Source organism: Lethenteron reissneri, chromosome 58 (genome assembly GCF_015708825.2).
Source record: "Lethenteron reissneri isolate LAM-NWPU_2019-01 chromosome 58, ASM1570882v1, whole genome shotgun sequence".
In the NCBI taxonomy this organism is placed as follows: Eukaryota; Metazoa; Chordata; class Hyperoartia; order Petromyzontiformes; family Petromyzontidae; genus Lethenteron; species Lethenteron reissneri.
The window spans coordinates 1,873,716-1,897,139 of record NC_083836.1 but is presented as its reverse complement, the minus strand read 5'-3'; the positions used below and the strand labels follow the sequence as shown (position 1 = coordinate 1,897,139).

Sequence of the window (23,424 nt, the reverse complement as noted above, 5' to 3'; positions counted from 1 at the left end):
TCCACGCGCTGGCCACACGGTTTGTTTGTTTGTTTGTTTTCTAGGAGAATGGAGGTGACCCCACACTTTACACCACCGCACGAGATCCGAAGATCGACGTTCCGTGGCGAACCCCATTTATTTACCGCTGGTTGGACAAAGGGTGGGGTGTGGGGGTCGTGGTGGGAGGAGGGCGATTTGGGAAAACCCGCAGCCACTGTTTGCCGCCGTCTTATCTCCCACCTCCGATCGGCACGATTGGCTACGTACGGCGCGAAAGAAGTTCAATGTACGTGCACGCAACTGCCGCGCCGGGAGATAGAATCTCACAGTGCGAGCTCTGGACTGGCAAGAGGTAGAGACCGGCATTGGAATTTGCTGCATGGCATTTCCCTCTGCTGCCCGCATCGTCATTATCATCGGCTATTGTCAATCCACTGCTGGATCTTATCTTAACGGAATCTATATTAGGCGCCTTAGCCAAGGGGCTTTGTGCAGAGAATTAAGAACGGTACGACAACGCGTGGAGTGAATGTGATGGTGGAGATGAGGTGAATGTGATGGTGGAGATGAGGTGAATGTGATGGTGGTGGTGAGGTGAATGTGATGGTATTTCAGGTGAATGTGATGGTGGAGATGAGGTGAATGTGATGGTGGAGATGAGGTGAATGTGATGGTGGTGATGAGGTGAATGTGATGGTGGAGATTAGGTGAATGTGATGGTGAAAATGAGGTGAATGTGATGGTGGTGATGAGGTGAATGTGATGGTGGAGATGAGGTGAATGAAATAGACGAGAGGATGCGACGTGGGCGGTGGGGGGGCGAATCTGTGACGCGTAAATTCGCTGAAAGCGAAATCGATGACGGTAAAAATGATGACGATGGAAAGATGGGATGAACGGCGGTTAATGACAATACCCGTGCGACCAGATCAATGTGTCTCCACTCCGCCGCCATCTCTAGAGCTCCCTGCGATAGCTTAAACATCCACCTGGCGTCCGCATGGAAGCAAATCTGTGGCTGCCACCACTCTCTCTCTCTCTCTCTACCTCACCGCAGCTGCTGTCACCTCTTCTCAGCGACGACGCGTCCCGCCACCAAACCCAACAACCCTCACCCCCGGTGTCGAACCCATCAGTGTGGTACCAACCTGGCCCCCACCACCAAACCCTCACCCCGGTGTCGAACCCATCAGTGTGGTACCAACCTGGCCCACACCACCAAACCCTCACCCCGGTGTCGAACCCATCAGTGTGGTACTAACCTGGCCCCCACCACCAAACCCTCACCCCGGTGTCGAACCCATCAGTGTGGTACCAACCTGGCCCCCACCACCAAACCCTCACCCCGGTGTCGAACCCATCAGTGTGGTACCAACCTGGCCCACACCACCAAACCCTCACCCCCGGTGTCGAACCCATCAGTGTGGTACCAACCTGGCCCACACCACCAAACCCTCACCCCCGGTGTCGAACCCATCAGTGTGGTACCAACCTGGCCCCCACCACCAAACCCTCACCCCGGTGTCGAACCCATCAGTGTGGTACCAACCTGGCCCACACCACCAAACCCTCACCCCGGTGTCGAACCCATCAGTGTGGTACCAACCTGGCCCCCACCACCAAACCCTCACCCCGGTGTCGAACCCATCAGTGTGGTACCAACCTGGCCCACACCACCAAACCCTCACCCCCGGTGTCGAACCCATCAGTGTGGTACCAACCTGGCCCACACCACCAAACCCTCACCCCGGTGTCGAACCCATCAGTGTGGTACCAACCTGGCCCACACCACCAAACCCTCACCCCGGTGTCGAACCCATCAGTGTGGTACCAACCTGGCCCACACCACCAAACCTCCACCCCGGTGTCGAACCCATCAGTGTGGTGCCAACCTGGCCCACACCACCAAACCTCCACCCCGGTGTCGAACCCATCAGTGTGGTACCAACCTGGCCCACACCACCAAACCCTCACCCCGGTGTCGAACCCATCAGTGTGGTGCCAACCTTGGCCCACACCAAACCCCCACCCCCGTGTCGAACCCAAATCCTGGCTCAGACCCCCCCCCCGACTCTGACCCAGCTTTGACCTCTTGACCCCTGCCCTGTGTGGCTGTCGGCCGCACGTGCTGCGTGGTACGTGGTACGGGTCCTGGCGCGTGCGTGCCAGGTACACTCAGGGCGGCGGCGGGGGGGGGGGGGTGATGCGGTGATTTGGCACCGAGCCCCGGACCCCACAACGCAAACGTCGGGCGAGCGAGAAGCACCCGGAGCGCTCCCGCCAGCTCCCCCGCCCCCAACCTTCCTTCACCAACCCGCACTGAGCAGCGTGGGGTGAAGTATGGTCAAACTGGCCATCAAACCCACCCACCACCATCACCGCGAGCACGTGACTGACGCGGCATGGGGAGGCACGGTTTGGTCTGGAGCAGCGTCTGGGTTCGATCCAGGATTGGGGTGAAGGTTTGAGCCAGGAATGTGTGTTTGAGCCAGAATGAGGGTTTGGTTTAAAGCCGTGGGTTTGAGCCAGGATTTTTGGTTTCGGCCAGAGGCAGGGAGCATGAGCCACACCGCGGTGAGGATTTCAGCCAGACTGGAATAGCGTCAGGGTTTGATCCCTGGCCGGGGCTAACGCTGGGTAACAACTACTACCCCCACTGCCGCCATCCCTCCCGTGTGCAGGAGATAAATTTATCCCTGGAGCTGAGAGATGGCGTCTCACTGGAGACAGTCCGACCTCCCTGCTCTGTCCGCGGTCCAAGCACAGCCCGTCCCGCCAACCACCCCCAACGGGACCGGCGGCTAGGAGCTAAGAGCTAGTGCCTATGGCTAGACATAGGGTTAGTGCTAGTGGCTAGCATGAGAGTTATGGCTAGCAGGCAAAGAGCTAGCGGCTAGACTTTGGGTCAGTGCTAGTGGCTAGGATGTGAGCTATGACTAGCAGATAAGAACTAGTGACTCTGGCTAAACTTAAAGCTAGTGCTAGAGGCTTGGGGTTGGGAATTGGGCTCCTGCTATGGGGCGATAGATGGAACAGCTGGTCAGCAGAGACCAGGATGGTGAGAGGTGAGTCGGGGTGAGGGGTGGTGAGGGGTGGTTAGGCGTGGTAGGGTGAGGTGAGGTGGGGTGGGGTCAGGCGTGGTGTGGTGTGGTGTGGTGAGGTGGCATGTGAGGGGTGATGAGGTGTGGTGAGACGTGGTGGGGTGGGGAGTGATGAGGTGTGGTGAGGCATGGTGGGGTGAGGCGTGGTGGGGTGGGGTGTGGTGAGGCGTGGTGGGGTGTGGTGGGGTGAGCCGTGCTGCGTGAGCTCCGTCTGTGGTGGCGGCGGTCGCTGATGTCACGGTGCAGGAGGAAATCGCGCCACGGCCGACACGCCCCGACTGTGCGTAGTGAGAGAGATGCGTGAGTGATGGGTCTGTGTGTGGTGTGTGTGAGGTGTGTGTGTTGTGGTGTGAGGTGTGTGTGTGTGTGTGTGTGTGTGGTGTGTGTGTGGTGTGTGAGGTGTGTGTGTGGTGTGTGTGTGAGGTGTGTGTGTGAGGTGTGTGTGAGGTGTGTGTGTGGTGTGTGTGTGAGGTGTGTGTGAGGTGTGTGTGTGTGGTGTGTGTGGTGTGTGTGTGGTGTGTGTGTGGTGTGTGTGTGGTGTGTGTGAGGTGTGTGTGTTGTGGTGTGAGGTGTGTGTGTGTGTGGTGTGTGTGTGGTGTGTGTGGTGTGTGAGGTGTGTGTGTGGTGTGTGTGAGGTGTGTGTGTGAGGTGTGTGTGAGGTGTGTGGGTGGGTGTGTGTGAGGTGTGTGTGAGGTGTGTGTGTGGTGTGTGTGTGTGTGTGGTGTGTGTGGTGTGTGTGGTGTGTGTGTGGTGTGTGGTGTGTGTGTGTGTGTGGTGTGTGTGTGAGGTGTGTGTGTGGTGTGTGTGTGTGTGTGTGAGGTGTGGTGTGTGGTGTGTGTGAGGTGTGTGTGTGGTGTGTGAGGTGTGTGTGTGTGTGGTGTGTGTGGTGTGTGGTGTGTGGTGTGTGAGGTGTGTGTGTGGTGTGTGTGTGAGGTGTGTGTGTGAGGTGTGTGTGAGGTGTGTGTGTGTGGTGTGTGAGGTGTGTGTGTGTGGTGTGTGTGTGAGGTGTGTGTGTGTGAGGTGGGTGTGTGAGGTGTGTGAGGTGTGTGTGTGTTGTGAGTGATAGGTGTGAGTGGTGTGTGAGAGGTGTGTGTGTGTGTGTGAGGTGTGTGTGAGATATGTGTGTGAGGTGTGTGTGTAAGGTGATGTGTGGTGTTATGATGATGTATGCTGTGTGTGACGTGCCCTAGTTGTGTTTATTGTGTCTCTGTGTTGTATGTGTGTGCACTAGTTGTGTGTGTTTATTGTGTCTCTGTGTTGTATGTGTGTGCACTAGTTGTGTGTGTTTATTGTGTATATGTGTTGTGTGTGCACTGGTTGTGTGTTTATTGTGTCTCTGTGTTGTGTGTGCACTAGTTGTGTGTGTTTATTGTGTCTCTGTGTTGTGTGTGCACTGGTTGTGTGTTTATTGTGTCTCTGTGTTGTGTGTGTACTAGTTGTGTGTTTATTGTGTCTCTGTGTTGTGTGTGCACTAGTTGTGTGTTTTATTGTGTCTCTGTGTTGTGTGTGCACTGGTTGTGTGTGTTTATTGTGTCTCTGTGTTGTGTGTGCGTGCACTGGTTGTGTGTTTTATTGTGTCTCTGTGTTGTGTGTGCACTAGTTGTTTTTATTGTGTCTCTGTGTTGTGTGTGTACTAGTTGTGTGTGTTTTATTGTGTCTCTGTGTTGTGTGTGCACTGGTTGTGTGTGTTTATTGTGTCTCTGTGTTGTGTGTGTACTGGTTGTGTGTTTATTGTGTCTCTGTGTTGTGTGTGCACTAGTTGTGTTTTTATTGTGTCTCTGTGTTGTGTGTGCACTGGTTGTGTGTGTTTATTGTGTCTCTGTGTTGTGTGTGCACTGGTTGTGTTTTATTGTGTCTCTGTGTTGTGTGTGCACTGGTTGTGTGTTTATTGTGTCTCTGTGTTGTGTGTGTGTGCACTGGTTGTGTGTTTATTGTGTCTCTGTGTTGTGTGTGCGTGCTCTAGATCTGTGATATTTGTGATGTGTGTGTGATGAGTGTTATGATGATGTATGCTGTGTGTGACGTGCCCTAGTTGTGTTTATTGTGTCTCTGTGTTGTGTGTGTGTGTGCACTAGTTGTGTGTGTTTATTGTGTCTCTGTGTTGTGTGTGCACTAGTTGTGTTGTATTGTGTCTCTGTGTTGTGTGTGCGTGTCCTGCGTGCACGGCCCCCAGGTTATATAACGTGGGGCGGCTGCGATGCCAACATCAGCGGAGGAAATCTGCCAAGTTCACGCCCGCGTCTGGGCTGCGGGTCACGCGAGCTCGAGTTTGTGGCTTGGCACGCGCGAGGTGTGTGTCTGTGTGTGTGTCTGTCTGTGTGTCTGTCTGTGTGTGTGTCTGTGTGTGTGTGTCTGTATGTGTCTGTGTGTATGTCTGTGTGTGTGTCTGTGTGTGTGAGGTGTGTGTGTGTTTGTGTGTGTGTCTGTGTGTGTGTCTGTGTGTGTGTGAGGTGTGTGTGTGTCTGTGTGTGTCTGTATGTGTGTCTGTGTGTGAGGTGTGTGTCTGTGTGTGTGAGGTGTGTGTCTGTGTGTGTGTCTGTGTGTGTGGGGGGGATCAGCTGTTGTGTGTCAGGGATGTGTGTGCATGTCTGTCTGTCTGTGAGATGGTGGTAACCGTGTGTGTGTATCTGTGTGTGTCTGTGTGTGTGTGTGTCTGTGTGTGTGTCTGTGTGTGTGTGTCTGTGTGTGTGTCTGTGTGTGTCTGTGTGTGTATCTGTGTGTGTGTGAGGTGTGTGTCTGTGTGTGTGTGAGGTGTGTGTCTGCGTGTGTGAGGTGTGTGAGGTCTGTGTGTGTGAGGTGTGTGAGGTGTGTGTGTGTGTGAGGTGTGTGTGTGAGGTTTGTGTCTGTGTGTGTCAGATGTGTGTGTGAGGTGTGTGTGTGAGGTGTGTGTCTGTGTGTGTGTGAGGTGTGTGGCTGTATGCGGGGGGGGGGGGGGATCAGCTGTTGTGTGTCAGGGATGTGTGTGGGTGTCTGTCTCTGAGATGGTGGCAACCGTGTGTGTGTGTATTTGTGTGCCTGTGGGAATGTGATTGTGTGTCTCTGGAGGAGGATCGTGAAGAACGCTGCTGCTGCTACTGGGCAGCTGGAGGCAGTCGCCCTCCAGCAACAACGGAGGTTCGGAGGAGCGACGCTCACAACAACGAGCGGAGCGACGCTCACAACAACGAGCGGAGCGTCGGGCGGCTAAAGCACAGCAAGTTGGCACAGTAGGGGGCACAGGTGGTGCATCAGCCACTCATCTCGGTCAGTCGACCCGTGGCACCTGGGTCTGCCCCATGACCTTCTGCCAGCGGGCGTTCGACACTTCACGTGGCCTCAATGTGCACCTAGCCTGGCACGAGCGCCGTGGTGACGTCACCGCCACTTAGTGGCGAATGTCGGGTGTTGTTGTTGTATCTGTGTGTTAAGTGTGTCATATGTTGTGTGTCAAGTATGTGTGTGTGATAATTGTGATGTATATGCGAGTGTGTGAGATGTATCTGTGTGCGTGAGTGTTGTGTGTGATGGTGTCTGTGAGATTGTGATGGCTGTCATTGTGTCTGTATGTGTGTGTGTCTGTGTGTGTCTGTATGTGTCTGTGCGTGGGAAGCGGTGGTGTGGCGGTTAGCGCGCTGCGCTACGAACCCGGCGACCCGAGTTCGATTCCCGCTCACGGCCAACACCAGTGACGATGATCTGAACCGGTCCTGGGCCTCCTCCCCTAGGTTGACTGAGCCTTAAATGAGTACCTGATGCGATGTGTAAAAACATTGCCACTAGGGAGACAAAGGCGGCCGGGCGTGGTTCTGACCAACCACCCCCTCGTGTGCCGTTCCAGCCTTCGTAGGTGCTCGCTAACAGCACTTGCCCCAACAGTCTGGTAAGGCTATACGGGGGATCTTTGTCTTTGTGTATTTATGTGTGTGTGTGGGGTGTGTGGGGTGTGTGTGGTGTGTGCTGATGATCCGTGTGCTGTGTGTCACGTGTCTGGGGAGCTGTCGTATCTCAATTGGCGTGCGTCCAGATCGGATCAATTCAACAGTGGATTGCTCAGGGCTGCATTGGATGTATGTTGAACTTTCTTTCGCACCGTACTGTTGCCTGTCCTGGATGTCGCACCCCCAAACAATACAACACACCTCACTCACAAAGACAAAGATCCCCCGTATAGCCTTTACAGACGTTTGGGTCAAGAACACCTATGAAGGCCGGCACAGGTGTGAGTGGCCAGCACCACGCCCGACCACCTTTTAAGGCCGAGTCAATCTAGGGGAGGTCCAGGACCGGTTCAAATTCGCCACTGTTATTTGATCGTGATCGGGAATCGAACTCGGGTGATCGGGTTCGTAACAAAGTGCGCTAACCACTGTGCCACCGCTCCCCACATATACACTTGTATGGATGCTGAACTTCTTTCGTACCGTACGTAGTCAACCGTGCTAATCGGATGTGTAGTACACACACGCACGCGGTACACACACACACGGTACACACGGATACACACACACACACGGTACACACGGACACACGTGGTACATACACACGTGGTACACACACACACGGATACACACGGATACACACACACGTTGTACACACACACACGTGGTACACACACACACGGTACACACGGATACACACACACACACAAGTGGTACACACACACACGTGGTACACACACACACACGTGGTACACACACACACACGTGGTACACACACACACGTTGTTCACACAACTTCCCGTCCGTCACCGCTCCCTGGCGCGTTTCAACAATCATCAGGCGCGTGCGGCGCGCAGCCACCTCCGTCCGCCGAGTCGCAGTTCAACCGAGAACAACAATATTGACAAACGCGACTTTAGCTTCTTATTTATGTCGTGTGTTTGGTTGCTGCCCGGGCCTCTGCAGGCGTCCGTCAAAGACGCCGGCCTGAGTTGGACACCGCGTCCCGGGCCCAGCACTGCCAAGGGTGACGGGAGGTCACGGCAGGGCAGGCGGCACCACTCGAGGGCTGCAGGGATGGGGGGGGGGGGCCTGCACCACCACCCAACATCACCCCCCCCTCCAAATAAAACCTCCTAAGTAACCCCCCCCCCCTCTCCAACTCCCCCCCCCCCCCCTCCAAGTCCCCACTCCAATTCCCCCTCTCCAACTCCCCCCCCCTCCAAGTCCCCACTCCAATTCCAATTCCCCCCCCCCTCCAAGTCCCCCCCCCTCCAAGTCCCCCCCCCTAATTCCCCCCCTCCAAGTCCCCCCTCCAAATAACCCCCCCCCCACTCCAATTCCCCCCTTCAATTCCAAGCCCCCCCCAACAATGCAAGAGGGCGACAGCCCCCCGCGCCACTCACTTGTGAAAGAGCAGCAGCATGGACAGCGTGGTCCTGTCCATGGTCCTGTCCGCGGTCCTGTCCGTGTCCACGATATTCGCGTTGCCCCCCGCGGGGGGGCTCTTGCGAGGCGCGGCGGACGCGCGTGGAGACCCCGGGGGCGATGGGACGACGATGAGGCCTGGCCCACGTGGGCCACGTGGCCCACCTGGGCTACCGAGGCCACCGAGGCCACGTGGGCTACCTGGGTCACGTGGGCTACCTGGGCCACGTGGGCCACCGAGGCCACGTAGGTCACCTGGGCGCTCCGAACGCGGCATCGCAGGAGGACTCCAGCCACTCGGCGGCCAATCGGGGGGCGTCGCGGGCTGCAGCGAGCGGCGAGAGGGGCACGCCTCGGGCGAGAACGGGGACCACAGCATCGGCTCGGGGGACGGCGAGGGGGTCGGTGAGGGGACCGCGTGGTCCCCGTCGACGGGATCGGGGCAGACTCCCACCGCGGGCGATCTCCTCCGAGTCCCGTCTGCCTCGGTGGCCCTGTTGCTGTTGTTGATGATGGAGTTGATGAGGACATTGTCAGATCGGAACCGCAGCGCGGTGGGTGACCCGAGCGCGTTGCTTCTCCACTGCTGGTCGGTGTTGCCGTTGCTGTGGTCGTCTTCCGTGCCGCTGCTGCTGCTGCTGCCACCGCTGTTGTTGCGTAGCCGTCGCGAGGAGAGGGATGTCTCCAGCGACCTGAGAGACATCTCTCCAATTCTTCGCGGTGCCTCTCCCCAGAGCGAGATTCTGCTGCTGCTGCTGTTGTTGATGATGTGGCCGATGTTGTTGTTGTTGACAATGATGGGAGGGAATCTGTGGGTCATGCTGTCTTGTCTGTGGCAACCTGCCGGCGGAGAATGTGTGTTCTCACGGCGATGAACTTCAAATCTCACACTGATGATCTCAGGACTCCACAGCAACAATATCGGAAGCCGTCTCGCCGAAAAAAACTGCTGCACTTAAAAACCGCTGCGGCTCTCGACGAATGAATGAATGAAACTCCAAAATCCTCTCGAAGTCGTGGCTCTCACGCCGCGCTGCGGCTGCGAGAGAGTGCGAGACGAGGATTCGAGAGCCTCGGATATAGAGGCGATAATCTCCCGCCGGCTCGGCCAATCGGCGCCGAGCAGAGCGGAGCCTCGGTAAGGAGGAGCCACGCGCTGATGCTGCTGCTGCTACTGTTGTTGTTGCTACAGCTGCTGCTGCTGATGATGATGCTCCTAGGGGAGGTGCTAGCAGCCACAACAACACCGCCTCCTTACCTCACCCCATAAATCATCCCTCCTCCTCGTCTCCTGCTCTTCCTTCACTCCATCTCTTCAACTCTTCCTCCTCCACCCCTCCCTCGCTCCCGTCTCTCCCTCCACCCCTCCCTCGCTCCCAACTTTCCTTCCATCCCTCCCTCAATCCCGTCTCTCCCTCCCACCCCTCCCTCGCTCCCATCTCTCTTTTTTTGTTATGAAACAAACACACTTTTAATCCGATTGTTAATCATTTGTATTCGCACAATCATAATAATGATCATGTATATTACTCGTCACATCTAGTCATCATCCAGCAATCACCACAATCATCATCATCGTCGACTTTATTTGTTTAACCAGGGAGAGAACTCAAGAGAGAGTCGAATTTGTGACAGCGACCTGGTTCACCAACATGACAATCAAAACAACACCAACAGTGGCAGCAACGAAGCAAACACAAACGGCATCGTCCACAAGCTCTCACGATCATCAGCTCCCTCCATCCCTCCCTCGCTCCCATCTCTCCCTCCCATCGCTCCCTCCAACATTTCTTGAAAGTGAGTTTAACATTGACTGTCAAACCCTCCCCCGCCCTTTAAATGAGGTCACGTTACGGGGGCTGTTTCCACCCGCGTCCATTTCTCGCCTCCGTCGGATCTGTCCATCACTCCAACTCTGCATCCTTGTAGATTTAACTTCCCACTGCCCCCTCCCTCCCCCGTCTCCTCCCTTCCTCCCTCCACCCAGTGCCACCCCCGCCTCTCGCGTGATGTTCAACAACAGCAGTCTCCCCCGCCACAGGGGAAGAAGCGGTGAGGAACGTCACGTGACATTGCGGTGGGGAGACATCATCGCGTGCAACCCGTGTCGCACCCCCCCCCCGTGTCGCCCCCCCCCCCCGTGTCGCCCCCCCCCCCCGTGTCGCCCCCCCCCCGTGTCGCCCCCCCCCCCCGTGTCGCCCCCCCCCCCGTGTCGCCCCCCCGTGACTCCCAGTGTCTCTCTCGATGTCTCCCCGACCCAGTGGCGGATTATCCCAGTAACATGAGCAGCAGCTACAAATGCTACGGGCCCCGCACTTTCAAGGGCCCCCGCGCTAAATGATTTCAAGCTATCAATTCCGGTTCAGTGATTCTGCACTTGCTCTATTACTATAGGGCTATACCGCCTTCAACTTTTATGAATTTTATTTTTATATTACTTTTATTAATTTTAATGTTTTACCTACGTGACCTAAGAATATGAACGACTGGGTGTTTAAGGTTAGCGATCTGTCGTATTATCTGGCTGTATAACAAGTAAAACATATAATTACTTTACTATGCAAGTGAAAAGTTTGTGTTTTCATATTTACGTTTTTTTGAATTTAGGGCCCCTTTATGCTCCAGGCCCCGCACTCGCTTCATCCGGCACTGCCCCGACCCCCCCTCGTGTCTCCCCACTGAGTCCCCGCGGCTCCACTGAGATCACGGGGACGCGTGCGGACGACTCACATCAGTCACGCGGAGCGACTGGCATCGCAACTCAGGGCAGACGTGTCTGCCTGATGAGTCAGCCCGACAGACAGCGACACGGCCTGACTATACTGGTAGGAACCTCCTGGTTACAGCAGCCCACAGGGGATTAGTGTGTCCGTCCGTCCGTCGTGCATCCAAAAATGGGAGGAGTGTGGCTGGGTGGAGAGGGGACGGTGGGGAGGGGCTGGGTGGGGTGGGGTTGGGTGGGGAGGAGCTGGGTGGGGAGGGGCTGGTCACCCCGTGGTGCCCTTATAAAACTCAACGTTTAACCTACTCACGCCGGCTTGTGCCCGCCCTCACAGTCAGGCATATTTGCGGAATACACCACGCCGCCGTTGACCCTGGCCATTGACGGAGCAACGCAACGTTCCTACCAGCTCCCTCCGCAGGAATGTGTTAGCAGCCTCACAGGCCGGACAGACGCAACTCCTGACTGACTGCCCGACAGCACAACAAACACACAAAGACAAAGATCCCCCGTATAGCCTTGACAGACTGTTGGGGCAAGTGCTGTTAGCGAGCACCTATGAAGGTCGGCACGGCACACGAGGGGGTGGGTGGCCAACACCACGCCCGGCCGCCTTTGTCTCCCTAGCGGCGATGTTTACACATCGCACCAGGTACTCATTTAAGGCTGAGTCGACCTAGGGGAGGCCCAGGACCGGTTCAGATAATCGTCACTGGTGTTAGCCGTGAGCGGGAATCGAACTCGGGTCGCCGGGTTCATAGCGCAGCGCGCTAACCGCTACACTATCGCTCCCCACAGACACACACACAGCCTCACAGACACACACACAACCTCACAGACACACACACAGCCTCACAGACACACACACACGGGCACTGCCAGGTCTCCCACAGGAGGAAACTTCTCACCCCACAGTCCCGGAACGCGCAGTGAGGACCCCCCCCCCCCCCCCCGGTGGCTGCGGTGCTGGGAGTGCCGCGGGTGTGGTTTGGGTGAGGAGGGAGAGAGGCCTGGATGTGCTGCTGTGTCGGGTGTGTGGGTGTGAGGTTTGGCTACGTACGGTGCGAAAGAAGTTCAACATACGTACGTGCGTGTGTGCATGTGGGGTGTATGTATTCGGCACGTACGTATCGATTGTGTAAGTGCGTGCAGTGTGTTCAACCAGGCTGGATTTAGCGATGATCTCACAGAACCATCACCAAGTCACCGATGAGACGCGTTCCCATCAGTGGAACGCCGGGTCATGGAGCCCCCATGCCCAGCCACCGCATTGCCGCCCAAGCAGATTCTGTTCGGCTGGATAGAAGGGGCTACATGGGCGCGGCACGGGCTATAGAGAACATTCGGGGCTGATGCAGCCGCAGGAGGACGTGGAGCTGAGTGGACTTTCACGATGACCGGTACCAGCGGTGTCAACATCGGCCTCTGTGGAGGAGGCTCGTGAGGGACGTTGCTGCTGCCGCTGGGCAGTTGGAGGCAGTCGCCCTCCGGCAACGACGGAGGGCGGAGGAAAGACGCTAGAAAACAGCGAGTTGGCACAGTGTGGGGGTACAGCTGGTGTGCATATGCCAGTCATCTCAGTCAGTCAACCCATGGCACCCGGGTCTGTTCCGTGAACTCCTGCCAGCATCGAGCCTTCGACGCTTCACGTGGTCTCAAAGTGCACCTAGCCTGGCACGAGCTACGAACCCGACCACCCGAGTTCGATTCCCGCCCACGGCCACCAACACCAGTGACGATGATATATTAACCGGTCCTGGTTGCCTCCTCTAGGTCGACTCAGCCTCAAATGACCGCCTGTTTGCGCTGCGTAAGTGAACATCGCCTGCCCACGTTAGCTGCGCGCTAACGGCACTTGCCCCGACAGTCCGTCGGAGGCTACACGGGGGATCTTTGTCTTTGTCGGGCGTGAGCCCTGCGTGTGTGTTCGCTCAAGAGGCGTGGGCCTCTGCGTGCTTGGGTGAGCTTGCGTGCACCGATATAGTTTAGTGCTTGGGTGTGCATTTGGAATTGCGTGTGTGTTGGAATGTGTTTGTGTATTTTTTGACGCTGTTGCGCGTGTGTGTATTGTGTGTGTATATTGGCACTCTCACGTTGTGTATGGTGTGTGTGTATGGTGTGTGTGTGTATTGATAGATACATCCAGTGCACTCACTTTGTGCACGTGTGCTGTGTGTTGTTACGTAAGCCTGTGTGTGTGTGTTGGCTTGTCTCTGGAATGTAGGGGGAGCAGTAGCGGTTAGCAAGCGCTCTGCGCTACGAACCCGGTCACCTGAGTTCGATCTGAACCGGTTCTGGGCCTCGTCTAGGTCGCCTCAGCCTCAAACGAGTACCTGGTGCGATGTGTAAAAAAAATAAACATTGTCACGAGAGAGACAAAGTCGTCCGGGCATGGTGTTGTCCAGCCGCACAGGTGCTCGCGAACAAGCACTTGCCCCAACAGTCTGTTGAGTCTACACGGGGGATCTTTGTCTGTGTGCGTGTGTGCTCCCAGCACTCCCACACACACAATAGCACGATCGTGCATTGCGCAACCACGCTTCGCAAGCCACAGACACTACGCGACCCGGCAGGCACTTAGGCTGGCACCGCCCTTGAATGTAAACACCACTGCTCCATCACCTCTATTCGTGTTCCACATCTCACGCCGAGAACTGCAACAGCAGCAGCAACAACAAGAACCAGCAGTGACCCCTCCCCCCTCGAAGTCTGGTCTGATTGTCGCCCCCACTTCCCCCTCTCCCGTCTCCCCACCAACCCCCGCCCCCCCATTCACAAATTCTGTAATTAAATGACCTCGTGACCCAAATCATCCGGCCTGCATGCAGCCGCGCAGGAATTTGAAACCTCTGAGCGATCGCTTGGATGGGTGACCCCCATCCAGGCATCACCCGGCACACCACATCCAGTATATCCCTCGCTACGGCTGCGACCTCTACCAGTCTACCAGTTCTGTTGCGTGGAGTCACTTTAAGATGTTTTCTTGTTCACGTTTGTGTTTGTTGCTGTTGCACCCGATTCAAGAGCCGCATGGCTCACAGGGCTATACCTCACAAATGAACTGAACTAAAAGCTCCTTGCGAGTCAGTCAGCAGGCGTCATCGTGTGCACAGCACAACGGCGGTGGGATAAAGTGTGGGTACCCCCCACAATGTTCAGAGGCGTCTGGCACACGTGGCAGAGTTGGGTCAAAGTGTCCTCGACGAGACGAGAGAATTCTCTCTCGACAACCCCCCCATCCAGTGGAGGAGGCCCCTTCCGCCAGCAGTGGCACGAGCAGGGTAATTGCAGAGCTGCGCCTTTAGCTTTTGTAGACATGGGGGGGAGAGAGAGAGAGAAAGTCGGAGGCGGGTCGTCATTTTTGAGGTCCAAATCCCAGACCGCAGAGCGCACTTAGTGTACCCGGTGCGTGAAGGAGGATGAGAGAGGGAGGAGGAGGAGAGGTGGTGGGGTGATGGGGGTATGGATTGTGGGGAAGTTGTTGAGCTCTCGGCGGGGACATCGTGTTCCTGATTCCCCCCCCCATCCCCCCTCCCCCCTCCCCCAGCACAATGAAGCGGCTGTAGCCACGATGTTCTTCAGCTGGGTCTGGCACGAGATGCGCGCGCGCGCGTGTGTGTGTGTCTGTCACTCAGCCAGGCGCTGCCTGACAAACAAAGGGAGAGACACAGGCGGGGAGATAGACGAACAAGCTGAATAGATAAACAGACGGAATGGCAGGGACTAGACAGAGATTCAGGCAGGCAAGCACTTGGACAGACGGACAGGAAGGCGCGTCCAAGCATGCAGACAGGCATACACGTACAGCCAGACAGAGAGACAGGCATAGAGTCAGACAGACAGGCCAGGGTGTGTGTTCCGTCGTTGGCTGAGTGTGCGTACGGAAACAGCAGAGCACACGTGAGTGCACAATAGGTCACGTCAGGTCTCGAAGACACTGAACATTCACGACTCACAGGGCCGAGACCCATTTCACCACCACCACCAACCCCCCCTCCTCCTCCACCTCCTTCTCCACGCTGCTGTTCTGCAGCGGCGGAATCAGTTCAGCACCGAATATTTGTGAGCTCCCGGCACACCGCATCCACGGTACCTCTCGCTACAGACTGCGGCTGCTACAATTCACGTGGTACATCTGACTTACGACGGCAAGCCGGGAAACATTAATTGAAAAAATGTTTAAGCCCCGAATTTGTACTATTCGCAATGATATCCGCCAACCAACAACAAAACATCCGAAGTTCGGATATTTTCGAAGAGAGATGCAGACGGGACAGGGATATCGTGAGATGAGCGAGATGTCGGTATGCCACAGGGCACCGCGGTGGTTAGGAGATGTTAACTACCTCGCCTGGTATACAGGAGGTCGTGGGTTCGATCCCGACCCTGACGCCTGCTGTATATTTGGAGTCTGCGTGTCTCTATCTCATCATCATCATCATCACGGTGGCTAGGAGACGTTAACTACCACGCCTGGTATACAGGAGGGCTTGGGTTCGATCCCGACTCTGATGCCTGCTGCTGTATATTTGGAGTTTGCGTCTCTATCTCTCTCATCATCATCATCACGGTGGCTAGGAGATGTTAACTACCACGCCTGGTATACAGGAGGTCGTGGGTTCGATCCCGACTCTGATGCCTGCTGCTGTATATTTGGAGTTTGCGTCTCTCTCTCTCATCATCATCACGGTGGCTAGCAGATGTTAACTACCACGCCTGGTATACAGGAGGGCTTGGGTTCGATCCCGACCTGATGCCTGCTGCTGTACATTTGGATTTTGCGTGTCTCTCTCCCCTTGATGGCGTGGATTTTGGTCCGGGTCCTCCGGGTTTCCCCTCCACATTTAGAAACGCTCGTCTAGAGTATTTGCCTACTGCTATAAATGTCCACGTGATGTGGGCATAGCGCTTATTAAAAAGAACTGTTAGAGCTCAGTAGGCCTTTGCTGGTAAAATAAAAAGTTACATTTATTTTTAAGTCGTGAGATGAGATATACAGACACGATAGGTGAAGTCACCTTGATTTAATTTAAGTGTCGCGTTGAGTTCGTTCGGATTTGAATTCGAGATGACATTTGGTTTTGACCGCAATATGTTTTTATATTCTCATTAAATATGCGACCCCTTGGGCTGCTTGGGTCTCTCTACACTTGCGCTTACGCCCGGGGTCACTTGGGGTCACTCCGGGTCACTCGGGGTCACTCGGGGTTACCTCGGGGTCACTCGGGGTCACTCGACGGAAAGCAGTGGTGACACACGCGCCGAGGTGACACAGTCGAGTGACACAGTCGAGTGACACAGCAGTGGCACACACACGAGTTACTACACATTGGAGTTACACAGGAGTGAAACACTCAGGAGTGACACAGTCGAGTGACACAGCAGTCAAACACTCAGGAGTGACGCACCCACGTGACACAGCAGTGAAACACTCAGGAGTGACACAGTCGAGTGACACATCAGTGGCGCGCGCACAGAGTAAAACACAGTATTGACACCAACGGGTGTGACACGCACAGTGGCACAGACCGCTGTGGCACAACTGTTGTGGCAACAAACGTCGTGATTTATTATTTTTTTATTTCTATTATTATTGCTATTATTTATTATTTCTTATTATTTACTTTTGCCTACGTGACTTTACCGAAAAAACCTAAGAGTATGTGGCACAACAGTTGCGGCACAATTCCAGATTTGAAGCTTTCGTGACTGCAAGGATTCATACTCTTAGTTCTTTCGGTAAAGTCACGTAGGTAAAAAATGAAATTAAAATTAATAAAAATAAAACAATAAAATCACTATACTCTTAGTTCTTTCGGTAAAGTCACGTAGGTAAAAAATGAAATAAAAATTAATAAAAATAAAACAATTATTAATTTTAATTTCATTTTTTACCTACGTGACTTTACCGAAAGAACTAAGAGTAAGTTGCGGCACAACATTGCCACGCACAATCGCAACGGTCGTGCTAACGCACGGTGCGAAGTTCAACATTGCATGACATCGTGGCGGCCGCGAAACACAACAGCTGACACGCGCACAGATGTGCCAGGTAAACAAAGAGGGCTTCAGCAAGTAAACACGGCACGGAATGGCAAGAGAACACCTGGCCCCGCCCCCCTCTTCACTGGGGGGAGGTGAGGGGGCCAGGTGAGGGGGCCAGGTGAGGGGTGGTGGCTACGCAGCACTGGGATTGGTGGATCACACGCGGATGTTGGTAGGACACAGACATAATTTCAACCGTGATGACGGTTACAAACTGAGTAATCATTGGAAAGATGTGATTAACCATACAAAAAATATTTAACTACACTTATTTGCCAATCTTATTTGACAGATAACTATTACAGTTTTACCATGTTTAGTGGTGGTCTCCCTGTCACAGGTTGATTCACAAACCGTACCTCTCCATAACAAAGGCTCAGCCTCTTAAGCCTCACCTTACCATATTAATAAAAAGTGTGCGGTCCTTGCCCTACCGCCTTCTCCAACCATTATATAAACGGAGTGGTAGCTCCTGCAATCTCTCATTTACTTGATACAGCTGTCGTGGCTGTGACGATCCCACCTGAGGACGGAAGCTTGTGTTGCCTCCGAAACGTCGTGATTTTTATTTTATTTTACTTTTTTAATGTTTTACCTACGTGACTTTACCGAAAACACCTAAGAATATGAATAGGACACTCCCTGCCCCCGGGGGAGGGCGTTGACAAGGAGGAGGCACGGCCAAGTGTGGGCTCGTCGCCATCTGTACGGGCACGGAGCGTTGTTGTTGTTGTGGTTGTTGTGGTTGTTGTTGTCGTTGTTGTAGTTGTCGTGCTTGTGGTTGTTGTGGTTGTCGTTGTTGTCGTGGTTGTTGTTGTCGTTGTTGTGGTTGTCGTTGTTGTGGTTGTTGTTGTGGTTGTTGTTATGGTTGTTGTTGTTGTGGTTGTTGTTGTCGTTGTTGTGGTTGTGATTGTTGTGGTTGTCGTTGTTGTGGTTGTTGTGGTTGTCGTTGTTGTTGTTATGGTTGTTGTTGTGGTTGTTGTTGTTGTCGTGGTTGTTGTTGTGGTTGTTGTCGTTGTTGTGGTTGTTGTGGTTATTGTTGTTGTTGTGGTTGTGATTGTTGTTGTTGTGGTTGTTGTGGTTGTTGTTGTTATTGTGGTTGTTGTGGTTGTGGTTGTTGTGGTTGTTGTTGGTGCCACTTCGAGCAAGGCGTGGGGGTTGTCTCCGCGTGCTCCGTGCGGGTGCCTCCTCCCCACGTGATCAATGAGCACATCTTACATGTTTCTTGGTTCTTTCGGTAAAGTCACGTAGAAGGGACTTTACCGAAAGAACCAAGAATACGAATCCCTGCAGTCACGAAAGCTTTACATCAAAATTTACATCTTACATTAAACACATCTTACATAAGCACACGTATCACAAACAACAACACCGCAATGCAGCAGCAAATCCTACGACTCGGCGTGTCTCCCCTGTGTAAGTAAACAAGATACCGTCCATAACGTAGCCACACGTGGCTCTTGCTCGCAGGTACAAATTGTCCATCTCACCTGTCCCTCCTCCCCCCACTCCCAGCCTCTCACCTGGCCCCTCCCCTCGCTGGGGGGATGAGGAGGGTGGAGGAGGGGGATTCAGGTGAGCTGATGCAGGGCACCTGTGGACAATGCGTTCCGCACGAAGGAATGCAACGAACAAACTCGCTCCTACCACGTGATCCTCGCTCAGTCACGCACACTGCAACAACAACAACTACTGCAACAACAACTACTACTACAACGACGAGAAACAACCTTGTGCCAGGCTAGGTGCAATTAGATAAGGAGGTCACGCGACAGATCTCCACGCAGGTGTGGTGAAACAAAACCTGTAAACCCCTTATCAGTGCCCTACCTTATTACACACCAATTAAGATATTTTTTGATTATTAATCTCAAAGTTAATCCTACAAAGTTCCATCACAAGGGAGAAACACAAAAAATAGACAATGGTTTTTTTCGCCCGGATTGAAACGGGTGTACGCCGTATGGACCTGAAAACTCAATCTCCCTGTTACAAGAACGCGGGGTGATACACCGTGTGGGTTGACAGCTTTGGTGAAACAAAGGAATTGGTGGTGGTGATGCTGCTGCTGCTACGTATAGGCAGTGGCACCCAAATAACATCATAGCAACTCCACACGGCGGTTAAAAGCACCGAGAGAGGTCTACAGTTTTAACCTTCGACGTTTCGGGTAATGTCCCTTATCCATTGCAGGTGTTGTGGGTAAACTGATTGAGATGATCGGCAAATGAACTAGGCACGCACACGGAAATACGAGGACCCCCCCCCCCCCCATAGCCTTAACAGAAAGTTAAGATACGTTGGTTATCGCGACCAATATTATCCATAATTGAGTGTTTTTTGGGGTTAGATCGCGTCAATATATAAATGTGTCGTTAAAACCTGCCACCACCCGATACAGCCAATGAATAAGGGTTGTCACGTAAACAGAACGTGGCCAATTTGTTACTAGTACAGCACACCGGTGTGTTGGAGAGCAGATCCAACCCTGATATTTACGCGATCTAAACCCCCCAAAAAAAACCTGGCCTTAGACTGTTGGGGCAAGTGCTGTTAGCGAGCATCACACGCAAACACACGCATACAAAGACAAAGATCCCCCGTATAGCCTTAACAGACTGCAGGGGAAAGTGCTGTTATCGAGCACCTATAAAGGCCGGCACGGCACGCGAGGAGGTGGGTGGCCAACACCACGCCCGACCGCCTTTATCTCCCCAGTGGCGATGTTTACACTCCGCACCAGGTACTCATTTCAGGCTGAGTCTACCTAGGGGACGCCCAGGACCGGTTCAGATAATCGTCACCGGTGTTGGCCGTAAGCGGGTAACACTACCGCTCCCCACACACACCACGCTCGTCCGCCTTTGTCTTCCCAATGCTGATGTGTACACACTGCACCGGGTTACTCCATTAATGCCGTTTCAGATATTCACCACCAATGTTTGCCTCGAGCGGAAATCAAACTCCGGTCACCGGGTTCGTAGCGCAGTGCGCTAACCACACGCACGCACACAGACAAAGACAAAGGTCACCCGTATAGCCTTAACAGACTGTTTGGGGCAAGTGCTGTTAGCGAGTAGCAGCACCTATGAAGGCCGATACGGCACACGAGGGGGTGGGTGGCCAGTATCACTCCTGGCCGCCTTTGTCTCTCCAGTGGCGATGTGGCTGAGTCGACCTAGGGGGAGGCCCAGGACCGGTGCAGATAATCGTCACCGGTGTTGGCCGTGAGTGGGTAATCGAACTCGGGTTGCCGGGTTCGTAGCGCGTCGCGCTAACCGCTACACCACCGCTCCACACGCACGGGGCACACAGACCACAACAACAACAACAGCAGCAGAAGCAGTCGCCATTCGCCACGTAGTGACGTTGGCGTCAACACAAAGCTTGTTCTGGACTAGGATGCACTTTGCACTTTGAGGCCAAGTGAAACCTCGCTTTGGAGGAGGTCACGGGACGGAGGCAGATGTTGCGGGTTAACTGCCCGAGATGACTGCCACACGTGAACTCCTTGGACCTATGCTCCCTGCCCTACAAACTCGCCGCTCCTCCGCCCCACGTTGTTGTTGGAGGGCGACTGCCTCCAACTGCCCAGTAGCGGCGGCGTCCTTGACGAGCCTCCTCCTCCTGGAGTGAGAGAATTGAACGATGCCAAGCCCTACCGGCAAAGCGACGATGACGTCCTCATGTGTAACCTTCATCAGCTGGGCGAGAGCAGGCACGCCGTGGGATTGAGCGGGGTCCTAGATGTACACGCGGCACCGCAGTGGATACATGGCTGCTGCGAATTACTTTACAGATGACAAGTCAAAGGTCAGTGGGAAGATCAGCTGCACGGTAGGTCCCAGTGTCAAGGACACGGGCCCGCATTTGCTGCTCCATCGCTATGTAGTTCAGCAGAAGCCCTTGCTTGGATCCGGCGTGCATCCATGATATTGAGTGGATGTTCTGATGCCGGAGACTGCAAGCCCATTGTGGCTGCACTAGAAATAAAATAGCAGCCTCCTGGCGTTGTTATTTAGCTGATCTGATCCTGGCCCATGCCTTCCAATCACTCTGGCCTATGTGCGTGTGCCATTACCCACTCGGGTGTTAGAGTTACCTAACAAGATGACTATCGCGAAGGGCCGCTTTGGCCAGCACCTGGGACAGGAGGTCATGAAAGGCATCTGAATGATCAGCCTTGCCTGCATCCCTCCACCGAAGGTCAACTTCCGAAGGTCAACTTCGGTGGGGGTATAATCCGCCTGCACCATTCCTCCCCTCCCGATGATGGGGAGGCGAGCCCACAACAGCCTGGGACTCACAGCTCACACACAGACACGTGTACAAATACATGCACGTGTACACACATAGACACGTGTACACACGGACACGTGTACACACACGGACACGTGTACACACAGACACGAGTACAAACGGACACGTGTACACACACAGACACGTGCACACACGGACACGTGTACAAATACATAGACACGTGTACACACAGACACGTGTACACACAGATACGTGTACACACAGACACGTGTACACACGGACACGTGTACACACACAGACACGTGTACACACACAGACACGTGCACACACGGACACGTGTACACACACAGATACGTGTACACACGGACACGTGTACACACAGACACGTGTACACACGGACACGTGTACACACACAGACACGTGCACACACGGACATGTGTACACACGGACACGTGTACACACGGACACGTGTACACACGGACACGTGCACACACGGACACGTGTACAAATACATAGACACGTGTACACACAGACACGTGTACACACAGATACGTGTACAGACACGGGCACTGCCCCGAGCTCACACGCCTCTCCTCCCACTCTCTCCGTGCCCCTGAAGGGAGTAAACTTCACGCCTCCGCAGAGATTTAGAGCCCCTAATTAAAATGTTCCCTCGACCGCAACGCTTACGGGGAACACCCCCACGTGTCCCAATGCGATGTACACCTCGAATTCTCATCTAATTATGTAATTGTATTGAGCGCCTTCCCTCCGGGAGATTTGTTGACGCAGTTTCACAACAACGGTGACGGGAGTGGAATGATTTAGATGAGGGACAGCGGCGCAGTGCTCACGAGGTATTGAGGAATGAATGAGTGACACTGATGGTTGGAGGGGTAACGGAGCAGCCGCGGTTGGTCCACGAGCGGCTGGAGATGAGAAATTATTTTTAAATCCTTTATATTAAGTTCGCTTGATTGCTTGCTTGCTTACGACCGTGCAAATCTTTCAGTCGTGTTTTACCCACTTCCCGTGATCCAATCGAGCTGACATTTTGCACACAGACTCGTTGTGCGAGACAATTAATGTTCGTGAAATTTTTTTTCCTAAATTTTACACTGTTTAGAGAAAACTAATTAAATATTTAATTACCAATTGCTTAATACTGGCAGACAATCATCTGACCCATAGGTGGCAGCCATCTCAAGCCAGAGGACGAGAGGACTCTAGCCGCCACGCATATAAAGGATTTATAGTGAAAAACTTAGTTTTTACGGGTTATACTTATTGCTCATTAAAAAATACTTGAAATTGTTTTGTTGTGTTTAAAAAACACACACACACACTAAAACGTAATGAGTCTTTCAACGCTAACGAAGATAACATTTAAAATTTGTTCGAGGCGGCTGTGAAGGCGTCCGAGTTTAGAGATTTCTCCCACCCCCCCCTCCCCAGCTCGTCGCGATCGGCTTCCAGCATTGCTGCCACGCCGCCGTTTGAGAGCCAATTCGGGGCGATGACGAACACGCCCATGACTGGTGTAACGAGACGATGTCACAACGCGGGCTTGCACCGTGCAAATAAATCAGCTCACGGCCTTTGGCAGTGTCAAAGGAGTTGTTTAGTGTGGACATGAGGGTCACTGGGGACAGCATTTGAGTTCTTTGTTGTTTTGTTTCGGATTTGTTATGCATGCCTACCGCGGGTAGATAAGACCGTTGTATAACTTTCACGGGGAGGCCATTAACACGACGAGGTTTTTCATCATTAGAACACCGTCTTTTCAGAGGGCACTCACAACAGGTCCCGAACATGGTGGGCGCGTTCATAACCGGCTCAGATGTTCGCCGCTTTTTTTTTTAATATCAAGTCGTGTGAGCGGGAATCGAACTCGGGTGTCCGGTTTCGTAGGCGCAGCGCGCTAACCACTGCGCCACCGCTCGCCACTCCGACCATCACAATGACGCGC

The 23,424-nt window shown here is 53.9% G+C and overlaps 1 protein-coding gene across 2 annotated transcripts in view; it reads right to left on the bottom strand.

Annotated features, from left to right (window-relative positions):
* The window catches only part of LOC133357391 (TSC22 domain family protein 4-like), a 46,941-nt gene that overhangs the window by 14,492 nt on the left and 9,025 nt on the right, over positions 1-23,424 (bottom strand). The window contains exon 1 of one of the 2 annotated variants that reach the window (XM_061575294.1): positions 8,407-9,584. The exons of the other annotated variant lie outside the window; for it this stretch is intronic. Coding sequence (XP_061431278.1) covers positions 8,407-9,248 — 842 coding nt within the window. The 5' untranslated portion in view covers positions 9,249-9,584. Of the gene's footprint in view, positions 1-8,406; positions 9,585-23,424 lie in introns of those variants that run through there. 2 annotated transcript variants of the gene reach the window in all.